This window comes from Grammomys surdaster, unplaced genomic scaffold, assembly GCF_004785775.1.
Source record: "Grammomys surdaster isolate TR1022 unplaced genomic scaffold, NIH_TR_1.0 223, whole genome shotgun sequence".
NCBI lineage: Eukaryota > Metazoa > Chordata > Mammalia > Rodentia > Muridae > Grammomys > Grammomys surdaster.
In genome coordinates, this window is record NW_021604668.1 from 3,370,205 (window position 1) to 3,395,884 (window position 25,680).

Genomic DNA, 25,680 nt, shown 5'->3' on the forward strand with positions numbered 1-25,680 from the left:
TTTTTTGAGACAAGGTTTCTCTGTGTAGCTCTGGCTGTCCTGGAACTTACTCTGTAGACCAATCCACCTGCTCTGCCTCCCAAGTGCTGGGATTAAAGGCGTGCGCCACCACCACCCGGTGACTTTTTTTTTTAATGTTTATGTTTTTAATTGCTATTACTGTTACAATGTAAGAAGTGGAGATTTATAGTCATAGTCTCATAGGTAACTCATTAAATATCTATTCTACCTGAGTTTTGGGGGTTATTCTCTTGAGGTTTTTAAGTAGATAGCCACGTCTGAAGATATCTTTTCCCTCTCAGTATATAGAGACAATGTATTTCTTTTTATCCTGAATTTTTCCAGGAGTTCTAGAATACATCAAATAAATTAAGACTTCCAGGATTATTCTGCATTTTCATGACCCAGATGTTTTTGAGGTAATTATGCCACTAGCCTTTTATGTTTATTATATTATTACATGTTTCATTACATTTATCTTTACCCTTTAATAAAACTGTCAGGAGGAAGAATTCTTTGAATATGAGCTCATTAAATGAGAGTTTTATATGGTTTGTAAATGTTTATAGATCATTCATTCCACAGATGTGTGGGTTATCATTTGCATGTTAAGAATAGCCATCAAAAATTAATACTCATGCAGTCTCTGCTCTTAGTAGTTTACAGTCGAGGCAGGAAGATTATAAGTAATACTCCTCTGAAACTCTGTTAAATAAGATAAGCAGAAGCAACGTGGTGCCGAGGGTCTGAATCACGGAGGCTGCTTAAGGTCAGATTGCTGGTAAAGGACACTGAGAAAATCAACTTTACATGTGAAAGGAAATGGACATTGTGCAGGCCCGTATCCTGTGAAGAGTATCATGGAGATGCTGAGGCGGGAAGGACCATGGTAATTAAACTTGAGTACAAGTAGACCCTGGAGGAAATGTGGTTGGCAAAGTCTTGGGGAATGGGAGAGAAGATAGGCTCTTAATTATTATTGCAAAAGAAATGGAAAATAGTAGTTGAGATTTGTTTTTAAAACAAAGAAGGAAGCAACGGTGAACGGGGAGTTGACAGTAGAAGAGACAAGATGGGCCTGAGGCAGTAGCAGAAGTAGGTTTGTCTTCAGGTCAGGATTAAAGACCTTAGTGTGTGTGTATGTGATGGAGGGAGGCAGGATGCTGTTTAATCCTCAGCTCGGGTACCTAGACAGACAGAGACAAAGACAGGAGGGGACCCTGCTAGAATACAGAGAAGAAAGATGCTACAGAGGGAACTGGATAGTCTATTTGCGATACTAATTTGGAAAACACAGATGGTCAGTGGTAGTCTGAATACAAAATAAAAATTAAAAAAAGTGTGTATTTTAATATTTAGAATGTAGGTAAGAAAAAAAAGAGGTTTTTGTTTTGTTTTGTTTTGTAACACCAACAGTGAAGAATAATGCAGTAAAGGTTGGGGTATAGCTCAGTCGGTAAAGTGCTTACCCAGAAGGTATGGTGTCCTAAGATTTTTATTTTATTTATTTTTTATTTTATCATTATTATTTTTTTTAATGAATGTAAGCCAAGGTATTATAAAGGACAAAAACCGGGAGCATACACTTGTAATCTCAGCCTTTAGGACACTAAGGCAGGAGGACTGTTAGTTGAAAGCCAGTCTTGGCTACCCTATCAACAAACAAAGTCAAGCAAAGGTGGCATTTCAGCATGTATCTAAAGAAACTAATAGGGTTAAATGTGATGATGGCAAAAAAGACTACAAAGTACTTCCTCAAGCCTACCTGGGACACTGGATAGCCGAGCATTTGCCCCTTGTTCAAACCTTCCATTATCTCGGCATCTTGCTTGGGGACTTCTCAGTGTTCCAGTTTTATTTAGTCTACTTTTCCTACTCAACCACTGCCCTTCAAAGAGCTGCTTGCGATACTCAGAGTCTGTGAGTTACGTGGAGGAGTCAGACTCGGATGAAAGAATGCACAGATAGCAAATATACCTGACACAGCATGTGGGCTTTCCAAATTAGCTGCTCCCACACTAAACTTGTTCAAGAGACAAACAAAAGACACATTAAGAGTACACTAACATAAAAGTTTATTGAATAAATACATGTGCTGTTATATAAAATTAAGCAAAAAGGACATTCATGATTAAAACAAACAAACAAATAAGCACAAACAAACAACAAAAAACAAAACCCACCCTCTATGGTCCACCTCTACAGTGGGTAATCCAGGTGGGACCAGTCACTGCAGCAGTCTGCACTCTCTGCATCTGCCTGAGGTTTTTAAACTAATCCTAAATACCTCTGCATAGGGACTGCCTGTACAAGAAATATAGAGTGCAAAATACAAATGGTGGTAAATATGGTTGCAAGGCTGCTTCTGTTTCCATCTGAAACTTGAAAACACCTTTGTACTTTAAGGCACAGGATAAGCCACCACATGAATAAGTTAGCAGAGCTGTACTTCAAATCACTAATTTCCCTCATTGGTTTGGCTCAAAGTAGAAAACTTGACATTCTTTTTTTCCTAGATAAGTCATTAAAAACTAAAAGTTAACATTTTGAGAACTACAAGTATCTTCTATCTTCAGGACCCTGGAGTGTGCCTTGACGGCTGGTAACCTTCCTCATGTAGCCTGCAGAACTACAACTAGTGGGCTGCTATTACTGGACCTTCTCTCTTCTTTCCACATAGACTGGAGATGCTACTTGAAGACACAGATGATGCACATGGGGCCACTGTATCTGAACTCATTGGCAGCAGCTTCTGTGTCAGCAGGGGGCATCATACTGACTTATTAGGGAATTGTACCCTTAACTGTACTCAATTTGCCTAATTAGTTATGAAAAGCATTTTCTTAAATAAAATATATACTGAACAGATTAAGTGTATGAGCACAAAACTAAGATAGATAGGTTGTTGGTGAAAACCATTGACATGATAAAATTTCAGCAAAAAGAAAACCTCCTTTATAGACAGAAGCCCTTCTTCAATAGATCTAAATAAAAAGACACTTAAGAAAAAAAAATGTAATACCATGGTCGAGCAACTAGTTTTAATAAGATATTACCTGCCTTTCTCCTGCAACTAAAATGCCATCCTTGAATATTTTATGTGCATATATGTTCATGTGTGTACATACACATAAACTTTCTCCCAATCCTGCTCACTAATGAAACAAGATTTATAAACAGGATTCTGAGGAAGGTGTGAGATGGCAGGAGAGAGATTACTCTGACCCTACGTATGACTACCTGGGATGCGCTGTGAAGAGTCACAGACTCCATTACAACTGCACATGGTACATTACAAACTGAGGCACACTCTCATCTTCTGGACAGGAGAAGAGTGTAAAATGAACACTCGATATTCATCACAGGCACTTTGGTATGTTTGGTCACATAAGCTTCCCATAGGTTGTTTAATTCCAGGAAGCATGTGAATGGAACTACTCCAATTTTGATTACAAAGCTGTATTTTCCTGCTGTAAGTGTACATAGTTTTAAATGATCTCATAGCTGAGAAGCCCTTTTCATCCTGGAGGTTAAAATGCATACTGAAAAAAAAATCATCCTACATTTGTGCATCTTTTGTTTACAGACATGCATAGCTTATAATACTGTGACATAGCCTCACCTCAAAAGAGGTTTGGGACTCTTACATATATAGAACCTGCTTTTCCCAATCTAAAAAGAAAAAGATTCCAAAATAAAAATTGTATTAATATCTGGCATGGCACAAAATGAGGATATCCAAAAATGGCAAGCCTGACAGCAGCTTGCTGGCATTGCGCAGGATCTTTGTCACCTATCAGCGTAAGCACAGGAAGCTCCACCCAGAGGTGTGTGTCCTGCGTGTGGATTTAGGGCCAGGTTCTCCCATCAAGAGCAAGTGCAGTGTTAGTCTTTAGCACAGCACCTTTGTTACCCATTCATCCCATCTCACCACTGTACAGTGACAACAGACCTGTCTTCCTAGGGTTAGAAACATAGACAAAATAAACCAGGCTTGCATCAATCTTGATAACACCTTATATCCCAATATTGGAGATTAGTTCCTATGCTTTGGGCAAAGTATAATGTATGTTTCTTTTTCCCAAGACAGAGTCTTGCTGTGTAGCCCAGGCTGGCCTTTAATACTTGGGTCTTCCTGGCGTGGCCTCCCATACATACCCTGGGATTACAGATGTGAAACACAACACCTAGCATGTGTGTATCTCTGTACTATTCATGAATCTGTTACAACAAACAATTACACAAATAAACAGCACATTTCTTTCTTATGTAATAAATTTCAGATAAGTATACTGTAATTCTCAAGAGCCTTGACAATGCTCTTGGTATTGTCCATTACTCAGCTATACAACTTTTTAAATAAGCCATTCACTGAATTCTCACTGTATTTTCCTATTTATAATAATGTTAATAATTTGAAATTTTTTATCATTCATACTAGACATAAAAATTCTAATATTTAATAATCTTTCCATTTTTTCCCTTAAAAAAGCCATACCACACAACAGATCTATGAGAAATTTTTTCTGAATAGATGAAAACGATTATTTGTCACAGAATGTAATAAGTCTTAGAAGAAAGTATGTATTTCCTTAATACATTTTCTTCTTTATCCAAACCAGCATGTAGATATTATAAAAAAGAATCTATTTACATGGTGTAGTGCACCTCTGGGATGCAGGACAAGGCAGAAACAAGTCTAGGTGCCTGCTTTCCAGCAGGTGTGGCTGACAGCTCCACACAGCACAGGGACGCATCACTGCACACTGCACTGCCTGGTGAAGCACTGGAGCAAACTCAACAGGGAGACTCAACAATAATATTGGCCACATTTTCCTACAATGCCAAGTTTTATAAAATTATTAAGGTATGTATAACTCAATACGTAAAATTATAAAAATAGCATTGGTACATCTGCAAGAAGGTGTGTTCCATGATGAGGTGGCACGCGATACACTGAGAAATAGGCCTACGTCCAGCGTAGCTACGTTATCACCTGTGGCCTTGTCCCATCTTCCGTGAGGTCATACCTGAGAAAGCACAGAAAAGTACAACAGACTTGGGTCAGGCTTTGGGATGGTAGACACAGCTAGGTTTCTCTGGGAACTGCCTGCTACTTGGGACAGGGTCACTCACCACTGGGTCCAGCCCTTGGCGAGTTCTTCTGATGCCAGAGCAACCAGCACCTGAGGGTTAAAAGGAGGTACTGTGAAAATTACTGAGTACTCCCTTTAGATCATTCACCACTTCTTCCTACCTCTCTAATTTCTTAACAATACAGAAATCTCATGTTTTGAGGCTTTCATTTTTGTATCTAATAGTATTACAATTATTATGAAACACACACAGAGGCAGTTTATGGACATACTAGCAAATATGTCATTAATGGCAGTGTGTGGTTTGGACATGAAGTGACTGTAAAACGCTCATGTTTTAAAAGGTTGGTTGACAACTGCGGTGACGAGAACCCGGAGGCTCTGACCTCATCAATGGGTTACTTGTCTGGCAGACTCATACTGTGATGCGATGGGAACTGTGGGGGATGTGCTCAGGAAAGCTGTGCTTTCTCTTTGGTCTCTGCATATCTCTGCTCTCTGGCCATTGTGTGGTGGACAGCTCAGCTCTGCCTCATGCTTCCCACCATGACCTTCTGCCTTACAACGGGCCCAGAAATAACAGAGCCAAGGGCCCACTCACTGAAACTTCTGAAATCAAGATGCAAACATAAACCTTCCCTCCTTTTACACTGCCTCTCTTAGGTATTTGTCATAGTCTGGCTGATAACAGATTTTTCACTTTGCTGTTGACAAAGTGGCACCTACAACTCAAAAGCCCCTTTCCCTATCTAAACCTCTTTACACTGTAAAATAATCAATAAACCTACATCAAAATTAAATGAGAGATGGAAAAAAGAAACAAAAGAAAATTTGGAAGAAGAAAGTCAATGACATGCTAGAGGAAGTATGACTAGCTGAACTGTGGGGCAGCAGGCTATTTGAGGGTATTTTCCTTCACGTTTTCTTCCAATGTAATACTGAACAGTTTTTAAAATTTCAAAAACAATCAACATTTCTTCACCTCAAAGTTCCTGATGTTAGTATGAGTAATAAGCCAATAGTAAGAATGCAGGAAAACAGCTATGTACTGATGTCTTACCACAATGTGATAAACATGCATTAACCAGAGGGAGGCTCCCTTCCCACTATGTAAGCTATGATCTAAATTGCATTTAATTCTACAATGTGTAGGATACAAGGACTTAAAAAAAAATCACTTTGCCAAGAAGCCCTTTATCTTTGGACAAGAAGCCACCACTGTTCTTCACTGCCACATCCAATGTTCTCCTTTGCACCTCAGGCAGCGAAACACTGAAGTCGAAGCTGAAATGGAAACAACACCTCAAGTAAGCTCCTGATGATCCCTGCTGCATTTTCCTCTAGCTAAAAACACTTGCTTCTGAGATCATTCCAAAAACTGCTTTTTTCTTGTTGTCTTTTCGGTGCTTATCCAGCTGACCTCAGTTTACATAAAGTTACTGCATGAGAACACTGAGGGAAGGAGCCTCTAAGGAAGAAACAGAACTGGGCCAACAGATACTAATGCTATTTAGCTGGATTACTTTTCTCAAAGCTAGCAGATGCTACACTGCCAGAGAGCCATGAGATGGGGAGTTTGCACAGACTGGTGACCCAAGGATCTCTAGGTGACTACAAGCAACTTGGCCATCAGACTGACCTTGATCACACAAAGGCAGCTTGTATTAAGGTGATCATTATGACTTGCAAAAAAATATATTTCCATTAATTTTTTGAAATTGTTTTAGAAAAAACAGAGTTTACTCAAAAATTTGTATTTTGTGTTACTATCCTATACTACAAAAATAAAAAAAAATAATTAAATATATTTTAAAATTCTGTTTAATTTAAAATTCAGTCTTAGTGTATGTTACCCACTAAATCAAAATTATTCTAAGTCATCAATAAGATTCAACCTTTAGCTGGGGGCAGTGACAGTATGGACTTTAATCCTAGTACTCAGAAGGCAGAAACAGATTTCTGAGTTCAAGGACAACCTGGTTTACAGAGCGAGTTCTGGGACAGCCAAGGTTACACAAAGAAACCCTGTCTTGAATATTCAAAAAAGAAAAAAAAAGGAAAAAGGCCTTTAGTCATCAGTCTTCTTTGCATCATCGTAACTTGGATATATAATGTTTAACACCCCTGCAGGAAGGTCAAACCTTCTTGAGTTGCTTAACAAGCAACAGGTGCTGGGATATGCTAGAGAATCCTGTTTCTCCACAGCCTTATCAAGCTGCCTTAACCTAACATTTCATTCAGGTAGCCTCTTGGCTAAATGAAGGGTCCACTATACCTCTGATCAAACACAGGGTTCAGTGTCTTCTTTGATACGTGTGTTTTCCTTCTTCCTGAGCGTCTCTTGTCTGGTAATAAATACATGCGGACATATGGATCAGAGCCATCTTCCGAGAAGGCAATGAGGTTTCTTATAATACAAACCAGAGAAGACTAGACATTAGAATTTAAAAAATAAAAATATTCCATATTAAACTTATTTTATCAAGTTTTGACTTCATTTTATCTAAACCGCAAGGAGCAACACATATCAAATTTCCCAAAGTAAATTTCTGAATTGCTAGCTGCTGGTGTCCCTTTTAAACTTTCCTTTTAACAGCTTTGCCAGAGTAACTGTTGCCTTTACTACCTAAACCCAGAGCGTGGGCAGACATTTACAGTCCTTGCTCTATGTTTCTCACAGACTTTCCTTCTGTCAGTAAGACCCTGAGTAGCCCTGGCTACTTCGGAAGTACCTTCAATCATAGCTGCTGCACAGGGTTAACCTCTTCCATGAACCTGTCCCCTGCTCTTTCCCTAGGATAACTAGTATAAGCCAAATACATTCAGTTACCCCCAGCCACAGGCAGGCGGTCTTCAGAGCCATGGGAGTAGCCCCTGCAGTGTTCACCCTCAGTAGTCACTATCAGAGCAGCCGGAATACACAGGGTCCCCACAACCCCTCACTGAACTGAGCTCTATATTTTTCAGGACCTTTGTGTCAATGCCACCAGTTCTATTATTTACCCATGTTTTCAAAAGATTTTTTATAAGCTCAAAATATCTACAGTACTACTGATTCAGTGGGGTTGGTGGGGGTGGGGGGGGGGAGGAGGAAATCACATGAGACAGAAATAACCAGATAGCCCCAGTGGCAGTTGGACTCACCTGCAGGAGTGCACAACCACGATGAGCTTATTCCTTTGGGAGCTGTGCCGAATAGTCAGCTGGATCTGCCCCAGAGGAGACTGTCCCAGGGTTGTCCCACTGTGGAAACAACATAATGTCACCAGCTCTGCCCCAACATCAAAAAAGATCTGCTGTATTGGTTCCATGTGTACAGTAAGATAATGTCCACTCATTTAGACAAAATGGTATCTAACTGCCCATGAACTTAAACATGATTTGAAACTTCTGAATATATACCAAGTTAAAATTATTTCACTTGAGGGTTTGGTATCCCTTAATTATTCACAACTACAGCTTTCCAAATGAGCACTCAAGATACAAATGAGACACAGAGCTCTCCCTGAGACAGACGTCAATCCTGTGGCTGAAGTTCCCTCCGCCTGCTGCTAGGCAAGTGCTCTATCACTGCACTACATCCCCAACCTTGGCCTGATCCATGTGAGAAAGCATGAAAACAAAAGGTGAGCGTGGGTCAGTGGAGCCTCAGAGAAACAGGCGCTGCCAATGCTGTGTCTTCAAGTACTTTTATAACCGCTGCTACTTTGATTTCCTTATAACCGGGTGTCATAGGAGGCTACCATATGTCAGGTGCATATGGTAACTATTTTCCTCCTTATCTGAAGGAACATCAATACCACCTATAAGCCATGGCAAATGTCCAAAGAAAACCAGGAGGGACTTGGTGGTGGTGAGGTTTGCATTCTACAATGGAGACAAGACGAGCCTCTGCCAAACCTGTATAGGTGACACAATGTTCAGCACATTAGTGACAGACTATCCCTGCAGGAGTCTGTCCCAGGCATGAACTGAGTGTATGGTTTCTACACAGCTCAATTCTCTTGCCTTTTCCATCTGTAAAACATCTTACACCACTACTGTTTTTAAACACATCCAAGGTCCTATAAAACAGCAAAGTGTTATTTGCTGCCGTGTGCGGGATGGAAACTCTGAAATGATAAACAATCACAGGAGCTTTAGTTACTTTTCAAGTTGACGTAGTCTTTGTCTCAGCTCCTGAGTGGCAATGGGCAGTGATATGTCTGAGGCAATGCTTGGGGTGGGTTCCTTGGCTGGGATGTGGCTTGGAGAGGCCAAGAGGCTGGAGGAGCTCCTGCCAAGGTCACGCTGCCCGAGAGGGCTGGCCTCAGGGGGCTGGGGCTTCTCCTCCATGACAGGTTTATCATCGACTCCCATGACTGGTGTTGACGGAGCAGTGTTGGTACCACCAGTGCCTGGAGATGCAGACATCTGAGATTTGATAGGCATTTTCCTCCCCTCTTTGGAGACAGAGGGCCGTTTCACTTGAGCTGAATGCTGGTAGTCTGGAGGCCTTTCTTGCTTTTCAAGATGCAGGACCTAGAGGGAAGCCATGGACAGCAGTGTAACACTGTGTTTAACATTTGACTAAATTTTTACAACTCTAATCTGTTCAGCTATGCAGTTATTGAAATAGGATATTATGGAGAATTAAAAAAGCAAATTTTGCCAGGCATTATGGCACATGTCTTTAATCCCAGCACTTGGGAGGCAGGCAGATGTCTGTGAGTTTGAAACCAGCATGGTCTACATAGAGAATTCAAGGACAACCAGGGCCAAGTAGAGGGAACCTGTCTCTAAAATACAAAACAAATCATTAAAAAGGGCAAATTTAAGCAATTAAAACTACGTCTGTAATACAAACACCTTTCTACACCTTCTAATCTCTTCCACTTGAACATATTCTAATTATGGGACAAGGCACCGACTAACCAATCAACATGCCATGTGCCCTTGGCAGGAGATGGGATCTCTCATTCTCCCAGGTAGTTTGTACCAGAAACTCCCACACAAAGGAAGAATACCAAGATACCTTGCTATCCAGAAAGACCTCCCCAAACAAGTGTAATACAGTAATCAAGAGACAGCCACATCATCCTGCAGACTGTGAGAGGCAAACCATGTAATCCAGGCCTATCTTCAGCAGAACATTCTGGAGTTACTGATTTTCTCTGGTTTTATTAACCACAGCTATAGCAAACGCCTTAACTTCACAGACTCCATACATTTTATGCTGTAACCAGAAGGGCTCGGGAACTGGCAGCGGGTAATGTCACCATTATTTTGTCACTATAAGGTTGTGCCATGTCTTGATCATGTGCAAGAAGAGCATTTCCACAGCACCCTGTCAGACTGAGTCTGTTTTAATTAAAAATAAAATGTTCATTCTTAGGGCAGGAGTATAATTCAGCAGTAGAACACTGGCCCAGCATGTTCAAGGCTATGGGTTAAAACAAAAAGTTGGCTCTTTATTGTAATTTTTATCTAATCTTGTTTTTATAGAGGTATGTGTGCCATGGCATGTTTGTCATGGTTAGAGAACAATCCTGTGGATTCAGTTATTTTTTACAAGAGAACTGAACCTGGGGTGTATTCAGTGATTAAATTCAGGTTGTCAGGCTTGGGCTTTACCTGCTAAGCCATCTCCTGGCCCAATTTGAATACTGTGTGTGTGTGTGTGTGTGTGTGTGTGTGTGTGTGTGTACCTTCTCCTCTTCTTTCTCCTCTTCCTACTTATTTCATTACTTTTAATTTTTTACAATCTAGTTGTTACCCTCCCCGTCCTGGTCTGGCCTCCAACAGTTCCTCATCCCATTCTTCCTCCCCCTTCTCCAAAAGGATGTCCCCACCTCCTCCCCTAGTCTACCCCACCAGACCTCCCCACTTCCTGCAGCCTCAAGTCTCTTGGAGGGTTAGGTGAATCTTCTCTCACAGAGACCACACCAGGAAGTTCTCTGCTGAAAATGTGTCAGAGGCCTTGGACCAGTTCATGTATGCTACCTGGCTGGTGGCTTAGTGTCTGAGAGATTTCAGGGGTCCAGGTTAGTTGAAACTGCTGGTGAATACTTTTAATTAATGTCATTCCCTGTATGTTTAAGCATTTCCTGTCACTAAGTACTCAGGTATTTCTACTCTGAACAATGGCATTTTTGTTCTTGTCACTTCTCCCTCTTATAAGTGCTTATCAAACTGCCTTCTGAACAACCTTTGAATATCCAACTTTGAGGAGCAAACTCTAATGGCACAGACATATTTCGTCGGCCATCCTGGGCAGTCAATGAATCTAGAAATAGTTTGTTCAGAATGGAGTCTAGATTGTACTCCCACAACTCTGCTACAGTTTCTGCTCCCCTCCAACTGTCAACCGGTTACCATATCACCTGATGCATGCCTGTAGAACCACCTCTGCACAGGCTGGGACTGAGGCATTACTGTGTTCTTCCCTCACACTACTGAGCCCTGTTAAGAACTATGAAGTACCCGTAGGGCAATCTTCATTTTTAAGGTGCTGTTTGGACCCGAGTTGCTAAGATGGAACCGCTGGTTTATAGTCATGTTGTCACTCGTAAGCAGCTGGCTGAGTGGGATCTTCAGGCTTCCCAGAGAACACTGATGCTGCTCATCTTTGACCTGAAAGATGCAGGGCAAAAAACCCACTTTGAACACCAAGGAAAACAAAAAGGAACTTAAATGAAGAAGGGTTCAGAAATTAGCATCAAAGAAACACTAGTGCAAAACAAAACACAATACATTTCATATATATTATTTTAGTAGTGTGTCCAAAACTGTTAGGGAACCTCTTAGGACAATACAGCAGTAGTTCTGTCAGAGGTACCTGCCCTTTCCTCATTACAAAATCATGATAAACATAACAAAGGACACCTTGTTTTGTAAATCTACTGTGAGAAACTTCAGGAGAATTGACAGTCTAGAGGCAGGAAAGATGGCTCAGCAGCTAAGAGCACTTGTTCTTGCAGAGGTCTCATATTTGATTCCTAGAACAGACATGGTGGTTCACAACCATCCATAACTCCAGTTCCTAGGAATCCTCTTTTGACCCCCAGGGGCACCAGACATTCATAGCTATACATGTAAGCAAAACATTCATACACATAAAATAAATCTTAAAAAATTAAAAAGTAATAGTCTATACAAACCTAACAGTCAGAAGGAAATACCCTTTACACTCTGAAATCATATGGTACACAATGACAGTAATATGCAAAGTTTCTACTAAAGATACTTACTCATGGAAAAAAATGCATTTTTAAGTGTCTTAAATCCTTCCCTGTTCAAAGTCTACACACTTGCTTTGAAAATTTACAGCATCTCCTTTAAATACATGGTATTTCTTTCTCATGAATACTAATCTTCAGCATTGCCTCTGTTATAAGAACTATACCCATCATGCAGTTGTTAAAAATAGTTTGATCAGGGCTGGTGAGATGGCTCAGAGGCTAAGAGCACAGACTGCTCTTCCAGAGGTCATGAGTTCAATTCCCAGCAACCACATGGTGGCTCACAACCATCTGTAATGGGATCCAATGCCCTCTTCAGTCAGGCAGATAATATATACAGCAGAGCACTCATACATTAAATAAATAAATAAAAATTAAAAAAATAGTTTGATCAAAGAAAGAACAAACTCTTGCCAAAATAAACATATTCCTTAAAAGGAATAAATACCATAGTTTATAAAGAAGAAAGAGTGGACATAGATAGAGCAAGAATCCAGTATGTATGTAACCACCTCCTCAAAATGAAAAATCCAAGTGATAAAGGCAAAGTCCAAACAATTCCGTACAGGCTCTTCCAGAAAACTCTGGAACAAGTGCTCTCTAACTCATTTAAAAGGCTATCTTGACATCAAAACATAAAAAAATTAATAGAAAGCAAAATTACAATCAGCAACCCTCATGATTAAAAGGCAAGAATGTTTTTCTTTTTTTCTATTTATCCAATTGTGTGTGTGCGTGTGTGTACTTGAGTGAGTTTATGTGTATTATGTGTGTTCAGGTGTCCTCAGAGGCCAGAAGAGGACATCTGATTCCCTGGAGCTTGAATTACAGGCAGTTGGGAGCTGCCAAGTGAATGCTAGGAACAGAATCCAGGTCTTCTACCTGGGACTCCAGCCAAATCTCCAGACCCCAAAAGTAAGAATTCTAATAAGCAGATATATGTGAAAATGATCACGACTCAGTGGGGCTTATCCCCTGTGGTGGTTTGAATGAAAATGGCCCCCAAAGATCCACAGGGAGTGACACTACCGGAGTAGATATAGCCTTGTTGGAGGAAGGAAGTGTGAGTCATTCTCTTCCTGCCCCTGCAGATCATCGAATGTAAAACTCTCGGCTCCTTCTCCAGTACCATGCCTGCCTGAGCACCGCCATACTTTCATCATGACAATAATGGACTAAACTTCCCATGACGATAATGGACTAAACTTCTAAATGGTAAGCCAGCTCCAATTAAATGTTTCCCTTTATAAGAGTGGCTATGGTCATGGTGTCTCTTCACAGCAATGAAACCTTAACTAAGACATCCCCAATAAAATATTGTGTTCAAGGTATCTAAAAATTAAATGTGAAAAAAAGAAAAACAAATGAAAGTTTGCAATATTTAACATTTGAAAATCAACAATGTATTTCACCATATTTACAGTTGAAAAGCATATGGTCATTTCAACATATATACAAAGCCTTAAGTGAAAGTCAGGATCTATTCATGAAGACAGAGCAAACTAAGAAAAGGGATATCTCTAGGGAGACCAGACTCATGTGCTACTTCTGTAGAGTAAAGACGGCTGAACAGGGAGGCTGGCCAAGAAAAGTAAGAAAAAAAGTATCTGATTCTTATGAAAAGAATCATTACTAGAAGATAACATGTTTCACACATAAAATTCTAAGATAGCTACAAAACATCTAATGGAACAAGTAAGCAGACCTGGCAAGGTGGCACATACCTATAATCTCAGCCCAACCTTTAGAATTGTAAATTCAAGACCATGTGATCAAATCCACTGCCCCTTCCCACAAGCAAAACAAACAAACAAAGAAGTAAACAAAAAAATAAATTTTTAGTGGGTTGTTTGAAACTGTATCAATATATAAGTATCAACTACATCCCTGGGCCCCCACCCTGGGAAATGCTGTCTCTCATTTGGCTTTGAACTTGCTGAGTAGAGTACGCCCCAAGGATATACCAGTCTCCATCTCTCTAGAGCTGGAATTATAAACTTGTGCTGCCATTCCTGGCTTCCCACATAGGTTCTGGGGATCAAATTCAGATCCCATGCTTGCACAACAAGTAGTTTATTGCCTGCTCTATTTCCTTAGTCTCCTATTGGCTTTGATGTTGCTTGTTTTGTTTTGACATATGGTCTTATTACTAGATAATTAATGTTAGTCTTGACTTATCATCCTCCTGCCTTGGCTTTCTAAATGCTGAGATTACTGAGGAATCTACTACAATGTCTGGATGTATGTGTGTGTGTGTGTGTGTGTATGAATATATGTATGTGTATGTATGTGTATGTGTATATATATATGTGTGTGTGTGTTTGTGTGTGTGTGTATGTATGTATATGTATATATATCACACACACATATACATACACATACATATAATAGTAAAAAAACCCCACAAGATTAGGAACCATTTAATGGTTGGGAAACATTGGTAGAGCTCTTCCCTGGAATGAACAAGGTCCTGTCTTTACTCCAAATAAGGAAATAAAGTAAAATCAAACACAACATCATGAAAAAGTATTAAATGTTTAGGGATAAGTCTGACATATGTGTAAGACCTATGTTGAACATAGAAAGCTATAAAATACTACTGAGAAAAATGAAAGACTATTAAGTATAAAAAGCCAACAAAGTAATGTTCCTATGTATCAATCACATATTACTCACATCACCCCCCACTGGAATGTTTTCTGTTGTGGAGACGTCAGTTCTACCCACTGGTTCTATAATGTCAGGAGTACTTATCAGAATTATAGGTTCTCTGAATAAACCTACAATTGATACTGAAATTCATATGGGATATAGACACAGAATTAGTGAAAACAATGTAGAAAGTAAGCTTCAGTGCTTATACAAGTTGATTTTATGTTGTACTCATTAAATACTAGCAACAGAGACAATGGTGCTGGCATAGTGGTAGTACAGAACCCTGAGCTGAATCATTCTAGAAGCAAGCTGCATACTGGTCCTGAATTTCCATAGAGTCATTAACCTCAATATATAGCAAAGAATAATTTTTTTCAACAATGTGCTGAACAATTATGTAGCTAAACATTAAATAAAGAATCATGACCCTTTCCTGATACACAAATGAAGATTAACGTGACACAGATCTAAACAAAAGATGGGCATTCTGGCTAACCTTGCGACAACCTGGCATACAAACGAGAGTCTTCTAAAAGGAGGGAACCTTAATTGAAGAAATGGTTCTATAAGATCTGGCTTTTCTTAGTGATTGATGGGGGAGGGCCCAGCCTATTATGCATGGTTCCATTCCTGGGCTGGTGGTCCTGGGTTTTATAAGAAAGCAGGCTGAGCAAACCATGGGAAGCAAGCCAGTAAGCATCACCCCTCCATGGCCTCTACATTAGCTTCTGCTTCCAGGATTCTGCCCTGTCCTGACTTCCTTCAATAATGAAAGTGTAATTCCAGCAATTTGCAAGTGTAAGCCAAAGAATCCTTTTTCCCCAACTTGTTTTTTGGACATGGTGTTCTGTCACAGCGATAAAAACCCTAATTAAGGCAATGGGTTTCGGAGAGCTGTGAGTCACAGAGAGTAAGAGAATTTCTCTATCTTGACTGTAGTAATGGGTCCCAGTGTACTATGTACTCAGAAACTGTAAATATACATAATTTGTATCAACCATATTTCAAAATATAGTCACAAAACGCAATTAAAAAATACCTCAACTTCAAGGTCCTGGCGCTTGGGGTTATGAATGAAGAAAGTGAAGTTTTCCTCCCATACAGGCTCACTAGTTTTATATCGAATCTGTAAGAAAGAGTTCAATATCAATTCTCACGTATTTTCTATGGAGAAGGACTACTGACTCAATACTTACTCATTTAATGTGTATACAAGCACAGGGTGATTAAATCAAAAGTCACATATTTACTGAGGAATGTACTATTATCTCAGTAAGCACAGAAGTGTTCAAAAGATGAAGCATAAGCTTTGTGAGGAGTATGAAAGGAGCTGACAGGGAGTCCACGCCTAGCTGCCCAGAGACCAAGACCTCTGCTGCTCTGTGGTCTCCAGCTCTCTCATGTGGCTGGCCCTCTGGCACTGTACCACACATAGCCCTGCTTTGTAAAGGACTGTCATATACAATTTAACAATGCCCTACAACTGTGAGTAATTTCCAATTCTGCCCCGCTTGATCAGAAAAGAGGAACATATAGCAGTATACTCTTTGAATTTTTGAGCCTGTGTTTGCTGAATTTGAAGTACAATGTGTTATCTGTAAACTAAATAATTATTAAGTACTTAAAAGCTTGGGAGTGATTCCATATCTTTCACATGAAATCAAACAGAAGTCTATCTCTATGGCATGTTCTGTTATTTAAAATTAGAAAATGCATTTGTCACACTTGAGCAGCTTGCGTTTATGAAATGACTTGCAGTGGAAGCAATGTCGGCACGTCACATGCCTGGGCCGCTCCTGCTGGGGACAGTGGCAGGTGAGGCCATATGCAGGGCGTTCAGAACTCCATCAAGCTCTTACCTTACTTTCTTGAGCCTTGTGACCGACTGACATCTGGACAAGAGGATTTGGGTTGCTGTTTATTTTCTTCCCTGACTATTCAAACAAAACAAAACAAACAAAACAAAAACAAAAAAGACAAAACCAGATAAAATAAATAAACACACTTTGAAATGGGTCCTGCTAAAAAACGAGGTAACGGTTCATTTTTATGAACAATAGTCACTTCTATTTACCCCTGATACTTCAGACACGGAGAACATCAAAGAACAATGGAGTAGAAAACATGTGCTAAGCAAACCCCGAGCCACCATTATTATGTCCATCATGAAGCAGACTGAGAAAACTTCCATTCACATGCTGGTTTTTTTTTTTTTTTTAAAGAGACACAGGGCCTGACATACTGCTTGGCTAGTGTGGAACTCTGTGGCATGAGTGATTCTCCCACGTAAGCCTCCAAAGTGATTGTGACTATATATACAAGTTCTTATGTCCGTCTGCACACAAGTTTGAAATGTCAAACTTCAAAAGTAAGCTACTTTGGGGCAATGCAATCTTTTAAAATTTAAAACTTTAATATTAACTACAGTTTTAAAAACTGACTTATTAGGATAACAAAAACGCAAGAGAAATGAACATAAATAATAAAAAGAAGACAAATGTAAAAGAATGTTAACTCAGAATACTTCTCCAGCTGCAGTAAAAGACATTACAGTTTCGGATTCACACCTTTACACCTTGAACCTACCACCATCCTGTTCAAGTAAACAGTTATCAGACGTTGGATAGTGCTTACCGGCTGCTAAGTAAACATCACCAGAAGAATAAATGTCAGTTTAGAATTTCATAGAATTAAGAAAATATAAATATGATTTAAAAATCTATAAACAAAAAATGACAAGAAGCATACTTTAGCAGAGAGCTGATAGAAGAAAATATAGTAAAACACAACAGACATGTGGCATGAGGTTTATTTGTAACTTAGCCCCACAAAAAGATGCAGTTAAATGTTAATGTAAATTAGATGGTCACAAAAAAGTATTTTAGTTAAATAATTTTAGAGTCAATCCTCAACACTGCAGCAATGACAGAAATAGATGTCAAAATAATTTTATTACTCAAAAGATATGACTAACCCAAACCTACTGTGATAATCTATTTTCTGGTTCATCTTTTTGATGTGAATGAATTCTGCAAAATGAAATAAATACTGTTAAAAATATCAAAGCCAGATCACTTTTCCTAAATTTATTTCCTCTTTCTTTAATATGAGAATTTTCTAACCCTCAGCTGGGCACAAGTCCTCTGGGAATAGGGATGCTACGTCACTTTTCCTCCTGGCTACTTGAGAAACTCTGATTTTCAAGGAGGGCAGGCAGGCCTTGCCTATACTAAGTATGAGGTTCAAGCTATTAAGGAGAACTTGCACAGTTCTGGAGCATAAAATCACAATGATTTAAGCCACATCTACCTTGGGTCTTTGATACATGAATTTATTTCTAACTAATATTAAGACTGTATTTGTAAAAATGGGGCCATTCGGTTTTAAAGATTTAATGAATCTACAATTTTACGGTGAGCCTCCTTCTAATATTCTTAAAAATAAAATGAAGTTTATAACTGGTGACATTAGAAACCAGCCTCTGAACAATTTGCAGTTGTCACTGCTTTAATCAATTTATTGTGCATACTTTTGTGTGTGTGTCTGAGAATGCCACACTAAAATTTATTTATTCTAATCTAAAGTTGCAGTAAATATAAAATAAATAAAAGTTTAGCTGACACTTTTATAATCTTTTTAATGGTTTATAGTATAAGGGTGTGCCTTAACACAGATGATGTTTTAGATTATACAAAGTTTTTAAATCATTCATTAAACTTTCTACCTTGAGAGAACATTTAAATTACAGCAGCACATGTCAAAAGTACAAAATATAAAAATATATAGTCTTTTAAGTTACATGTTGAACTTAATGTACTATGCAGAAATGATCTCCCAAAACATAGTCTTATTCTGTGAGATTAAATCTCATCTTCCTAACTCTTGACTACTGAGACGTTTTCATCTGAGCCTTAGGTTCCATGTCTGCAAAAAGGCACAATATCATTTTTAGAACTTTTTAGGCTTAACTGAGCTGATGTGTTAAATCAGATAATTACAGCACATCTATTTATCTACCTACTACATATTTTATGTGTAATATTTTAATTTCCTTACTAACACAATGAAGAAATTACTTCTACCCTGTAAATAGGATGTATTAAATATTGTCTTTGAATCACAATGCTGAGCAACATGAGTTCAGAGCCTTCCTTCCTGACCTCTATGCTCTGCTGTCCAATAAGACAGCAAAAGAATGGTGAGCAAAGAGTTGCTCCAGGTCCCTTCCTTAAGTCACCATAGGTCCCAACTATGCTGGGAGGCATAGTTGTTTCAGCCCCATGTTAACTAGCCCTCTCAGGACATGATGCCCTCCTAAAACTACACGATTATCTCCTTAGTTCAGGTCATAGTAAGGTTTACAAATATGGTACTCACTGACAATCTCCTTCATTTTAGAAATTTAACTTTTTTTGCTAGATAAAACTGATTAAAATGTTTCTATTTCTTTGGAATACTCTTAAGACAATTATACTTAAAATGCCCCTAGCTCTCACTGTAATTAAGCTTAATTAGGAAACAGACATCAACAATTTAGCCAGAGAACACAAGCCATTGTCTTGGATATGAAGTGGAGCTTAGTTTTCAATATACCTCATTTGATAAAAATTGGACCTTCTGGAAAGATCTATCACCCAAGCCCACTGCACCAAAGCCATGAGGTTGATTCAGTGAGACCCTACTCAACATATTGGAAGAGGCAATTCCTTAAGTAGGCATCATCAACAGTTTGCAAGGTGCATCTTTAAATCACAGTGTGAAAATTTGGTTAAGATTTTAAATAGAACTTTCAGATTGCCACTCAAAGTTCAAATTCAAATAAAACACAATATTTTAATGGCTTTATGATAGAATGAAATCTAAATTTTCATATATTGGAATTTTAAAATTTAACTGTGGTTGATGTAATATCTTAGGTACAAATTCTGGAAAAAAACAAAAGTAGGATCTCTTCTTTTGGACAATCAATTATTAAGTAGGGTGGGAGGTCACCTGCCCACACATTTAGGAAAGCCAAAGTATCATCTCTTTCAATATGTCTTGATTAGCACTGGAGCCTCAAGGGAACACTTCGTTTACCTTTAAAGCTCTCTGAACTGCAGACTTCTTCAAGACACCGGGATTAAAGTCTAATGGGTTACTCTTTCAGGTCAGAAGAAAATGAATACACCAAGGGTTAATAAAACATGCAATGAGGAGTTTATGTAAGGTTAATGACACGAAAATTCATAAAAACAAATTCTTAAACCAGGCCAAAAATCATACAAACGGCCAGATTGACACTCAAGATTTTACCATAAGCAACTGATACTCTAAAATACCAGGACACACTTCCTCATCCTTAGTAACCCTTCACTTCTTCACCTCCAACTTGTAGTGTTAGCAGAAATCAAGAGTGTGACTTGAGGAAAGGCCCTAATGTCACTCACAATTAGGGGTTTAATATGAAGCACAGTAGGAACTGTGCTTTCCACACTGATGGAGATGGTCCCACCTATGGTGGCTGACGCCATTGCTATGCCATCTGAAACCTGTGTTTTTGGTACAGCATCATCCAGAGATGGAGCCTATCTGTTTTGTGAACTCCCGAGGTGTTGAAGAACTGGCCAACAAAGTCATCCTAAGTTTCTCCTGGATTTAAGTACATTCTATTGTTACAGGCTGTATGTCCTCCTGACTGAAGTTTTTCAGCTAGTTGTCGGCTCATTCTCAAACTGACCATTTGTTTTATAAGCTTTCAGGATTCACATTTGAGGTTAAAGGTTTTTGCCATTTTAGTTGTAACTGTCTTAAAATGACATCAAATTTGATTCTGAATTTTTATTTTTTCTTAATGTTTTATTAAACCGAAGTTGTATGAAAGAAGATGGAGAAATAGCTTCCCAGTCTTTTATGATATAAGGGAAGTGAGAAGTAAAGCACCTAGCTGGGCTCCTGTCACACTAAGTGGGTCTAAATCTAGACTATTCAAGCAGGGCTACAGGATCTCCGAAGACTCAGAACGTCCTGCCTCTATGTCTGGATGAAGCCTGGCCAGGTATTCCCTAATAAGTTCCAACAAAGCATTTTGGTTCAGAGGGAGCTTGACTGATGCTCTCCAGATAGAACAAGGGCCTTCCTTTCCTGAAGTTCACGCTGGATAGAAACAGCTGAACCAAATGTACTTGTGATTCTAACATGCTTCAATTATTGAGAAACAAAGACAACAGTGGTGATGTGAATTAGGAATGCAACAGCTGTGAGTCAGGTCACAGAAAATTGTATGTCACAAGGGGAGGGCAGGGGGTGGGGAGGGAAGACTAGTTACTGAAATAGTTACTAAAATACTGGCATATGTTCAGGTGTAAGGTTCAGAAGTCAGACACCAGGTATCATGAACTCCTGGACTCTCAGTCACTGCAGACAGCAGCACCTGTCCTTCCCTCCCAACCCCAATCAAGAACCATGCACTCAGGATAGAGGTCATGGGAGACTACTTGCCTAGCATATAGGAAGTCCTGAGTTCAGATCCTAGCACCTCAAAAAATTGGAACTGTGGTCCATATCTACGATCCTAGCACTTGCAAGTAGATGAAGGATTATCAGAAGTTCAGTGGTTATTCTCAGCTATATAAAGTATTTCAGGACAGACTGGGATATATGAGACTCTATCTCAAACAAACAAAACCTAAAATTACCTGTAAAAAGTATGTCTGTCTTTAAGGGTCTGCTCAGTGGTAGCTATGGTATAGTCGTGTTCTTATATGTAAGGTAGGCAGCATGGAAATACCATTCATCTCAGATAATAATCTTCAGTCACAGAATTAAGAGAATACAAGCAGTGAACATTCTACAGTGATAAGGTCTCAGATCTCTAATCTTAGTCACTTCTGTGCTTTGTGTTGTCTTTACACTGGAAACCAGTGAATAAAAAGTATATATATGTTTACTCCATAGAAGATTTTATGTGGAGAAAGCTCTACTCTGTGAGGAATTCTACAGAAAGGCTAAATAATAATAAAGTAGATATTTCCAAACTGAAATAAAAATAGGTGCATATTTTCATCATAAAGCTCAGCTTCGAAGAGAAGGAATTCTGAGAGGCTGACCATTGATGTCAGAATTACTAAGCAACTCAAGAATCCGACTCAAAAATATGTTCTTTGTACCAAGAAAAAACAGTTATGGGTTAAGAAAAGAGACCTAGAAATATTACTGGAGACACACTGACAGAATAGATTGGCCTTGTCACTTATATGAGTTTTTGATGACTTTTTCCTAAGAGAAGCAGAAACCATTTTCTAAGAAGTGATGGCTTCTACTGGCATTATCATTCTAATGGCCTTCCTTTTGTTTTGTTTTGTTTTGTTTTGTTTTTGAGACACAGCCACAATCCTGAAAGAGGAAATGTCCTGCCTTAATCTCCAGAGTTCAGGAGTTACAGGAGGACACCCCTCTACACCAGCTTTCTTTTGCCTTAAGCAGCTTATGAGTACAGAATTAGAGACATCAAGGTGCTGCTTACTACTAGTGTGACTTGCCTATTCATCAGGGTACTGTTTTTCCTTTTCCATAAAACAGTGCTCAATACCCACATTTCCTTCCTTAAGAGGTCTTAACAAATCTCACTAATTATAGTAAAAACCTAAAGGGTGATTCTATACACTAGTTAATAGAGTAGAGGGTCTGGTGTAGTTTTCTATGACCCCAGAGGAAATGAACTCAGCAGCCACCAGAGAGCCCTGAACAGCACAGGAGTGGAAGCAGCAGACAGGCGATGGGATCAGATGTAATGCCATCAAACTTGGGGAACTCTTTTAAGTTCCTAGAAAGAAATAAATCATGGACCCCCTACAGCTTTCTTCTCCAGAGGCTCTGGCTGGGTCATGTGGCAAAAGCAGGCTCTCACATGATGTGCAGACTCGTGGCTTCATGTGACCATAACCGGTGACAGAGAGGACAAGGTGGTGTGGACTGGAAGACCGCCTAAGTTCTAATGCTGCTATCCTTCTTGAGGAAAAATAGATTCAAGAAAGTTTTGTGAAAGTTAAAGCAGTATTTATATCTCTTCTTGAGATGAACCTCAAAATCAATGTGACCTTATGGCTTTGTTTTTCCTTCAGAGGACTAATTACAATACTTTATGGACCAGCAGCAGTAGAGTTAGTTCATGTTAGTTCGTGTTAGTTCATCTCATGTCAGATGTACTCCCAACATCACAGCAGAGTCACATTTGACAAAATCAGCATCAAATGAAGGCATGGTAACTGAAGTCATGCAAGAAAATGAAAATAGCATGCACAACATTCCAGTGAGCAGACTGCACAGAAGCTCCAGGCCACACTTGGCAGTCTTCAATGAACACAGAAGAAGGAGCTGGAGGACTCACAAATAGTGTTCTATAGACTGAGGTAGTATTCTCACAAAACACTAGTCCCGACGCTCGCCTCTCTTTTAAGTAGCCACACCCAAAGTTTCCCTCGTAGATACTCTTAGGAAAACGGAGACAGGAAGAGAAAGCAAAGAATGGTGGATTGTGGTCAGTGGGCACACACCAGAAGCACAAATAAACAGGGTGCAGAGAGAGTCAATGGATCCCAGGACAGACAGGGACTGGCCAACAAAGCCTCCCCATTAAAACCAACAAACAGCAGGTATGGCTTTGCGGATCCTTTGTCTCTGATGAGCCACAGCACACTGTGAGCAAAGAACCCTTGGAACAGAAGAGTAGCACATCCCTCACTTGAGCTCATGTGACATTATCTGCACTTCAAATTGAAGTGACAAAACACATGACTTTACTGAAAAGCCCAGTCTCTTTTTTTCAACTGTAACCATCACTATTTTCTATATCCTAAACTGTGTAATAACTTCATTTCTTTTAAAACATTTTTTACATGTATTTAGTTGGGGTGAGGGGCTTGCTATGCATTCATGTGGAGGTCAGAGGACAACCCAAAGGAGTCAGTTCTTTTCTCCACTCATGTGTGTTTTGAGAATTGAACACAGGTGGCCAGGTTTGGAAGTAAGTGCCTTTTACACACTGAGCCATCTTGCCAGCCTGACAAACTTCCCTCAGGCATTATAAAATACTGCAACATTTCACATCAAACATTGTTGTGGTCAAAAGCAGAAAGCTCTACTCTGCTAGGAATTCTACAGAAAGGCTAAATAATAATAAAGTAGATATTCCCAAACTGAAATAAAAATAGGTACAGTCATAGACTTTAGTAGAAAGACTGGTTGAAAGATTATACTATTTAACAAAAAAATGTAGGAATTTAAATAGCTAAAAGTTAGACAAGGAAACTTCATTGAAAGAAAGGGTATGGTATTAGCAAAATGATAACTATATATTCCTAATACAAAATAATCATATTTCAGTTGCTAAGTTGAAATAAAATGTACTAATGCACAAAGAATATTGATTTCATTTTTTGTTCACAAAGCTCAAATAGACATAAAATTTTCAAAAACTAAAAGGTGTTAAAAATGATGCAATTTCATAAGCTATCAGGATAAAAGTCCCCAAAAGATTGTTAGACAAGATAAGCAAAGTGCTTGTTTGCTTTTGTTTAGAGTCTGTTCACAAATGCACTTATATGACTGAGCATTTACTATAAAGGAAGAGTAACTGATGACAGTGTTTTTTTCTTTCAATAAAACTGGCTGTTGACACAATGACACACAGAATGCCCTCATATGCAAGCACACTGGCACCTAAGTTACCCAATAATGTAGCATTTATAATGAGGACAACATTACTTTCTTTAGCTAGTGGGGTTTACAGCAGGATAGTGAAACAAATTCACTACCCTAACATGTTCAAATTACTTTTTATTTTATAGTTTTCCCCTCCTAAACCAAAGCAATCTGATATAAACAAATGCTTTTAAGCTAAACACTATTATTTGACACTGTGCCTTGTTCAGTTGGAAGTATCCCAGGTGGCATTAATAATGTTCCCCTTCAGCCCTGAGTGTAGTCAGCTCAGCAGCTCACTCTCCACTGTGCTATATCTAAAACACACTTAAGGTGTGTGATCAGAGCTGCTTCTTTTATTCCTCTTTTTAAGAGGAGGATTTTTTACCTTGAGACAACTAGGCTGTAATAATTAGATATAAATACACATATGCAAAGCAAATACTACCTATGCCCCTCTCTCTATTGCTGCCACACAAGATTAGGTAATATATTATAGCTGGACAAAGCAATAGTTTCCAAGAAAGGAACACACTCAGGAGTTAGCTCTGTATTACCTACCGGAAGGTTTCTTGCAGAATCTAAATACAAGATCAGCAGTGCAGATGAAAGGCCATCATTGGCTTGATCCTTGTCAGCTCTGATGTCTGCCAGCACCTACAAAATGAGAGAAAAGTCTCAGTGAGCGTGTGTCTACAAGAGTGCACACTATCTTCGTTAGACTGTGCCCAAGAAGATACAGTAACAAACAGCCTAATATATGCAGCAAAACAAGAACTGAGCCAATGTCTGCCAGATGACAAGACTATTATTCATACAAACCAATTAAAATGAAGCACTAAGATGACATACAGGCTGTCAAATCCCTGTGCTACTGCAAGCACAAAATTTAAAGGTCTCAGAACAGGAATAATGACCTATAAAAATTGTATTTTCTATACTTTTATTCCTGTTTACCACTGTAGTGACTTATGGCACAATAATCAAAATTACTAATACAAATTTTTTAAAAATAAGTACCAACACAA

At 39.0% G+C, this 25,680-nt stretch overlaps 1 protein-coding gene across 2 annotated transcripts in view; it reads right to left on the minus strand.

The window, feature by feature from the left end:
* Positions 1 to 2,058: 2,058 nt before the first annotated feature.
* Esyt2 (extended synaptotagmin 2) overlaps positions 2,059 to 25,680 on the minus strand; it is a 90,211-nt gene continuing 66,589 nt past the window's right edge. The window contains exons 13-23 of one of the 2 annotated variants that reach the window (XM_028773183.1): positions 25,214 to 25,309; positions 20,051 to 20,113; positions 16,831 to 16,905; positions 16,011 to 16,097; positions 11,559 to 11,708; positions 9,244 to 9,617; positions 8,241 to 8,339; positions 7,372 to 7,503; positions 6,275 to 6,380; positions 5,137 to 5,186; positions 2,059 to 5,030 (exon numbers count right to left, since the gene is read on the minus strand). In XM_028773183.1, coding sequence (XP_028629016.1) covers positions 4,985 to 5,030; positions 5,137 to 5,186; positions 6,275 to 6,380; positions 7,372 to 7,503; positions 8,241 to 8,339; positions 9,244 to 9,617; positions 11,559 to 11,708; positions 16,011 to 16,097; positions 16,831 to 16,905; positions 20,051 to 20,113; positions 25,214 to 25,309 — 1,278 coding nt within the window. In that variant the 3' untranslated portion in view covers positions 2,059 to 4,984. The remainder of the gene's footprint in view (positions 5,031 to 5,136; positions 5,187 to 6,274; positions 6,381 to 7,371; positions 7,504 to 8,240; positions 8,340 to 9,243; positions 9,618 to 11,558; positions 11,709 to 16,010; positions 16,098 to 16,830; positions 16,906 to 20,050; positions 20,114 to 25,213; positions 25,310 to 25,680) is intronic. The other variant, XM_028773184.1, reaches the window with a different exon arrangement.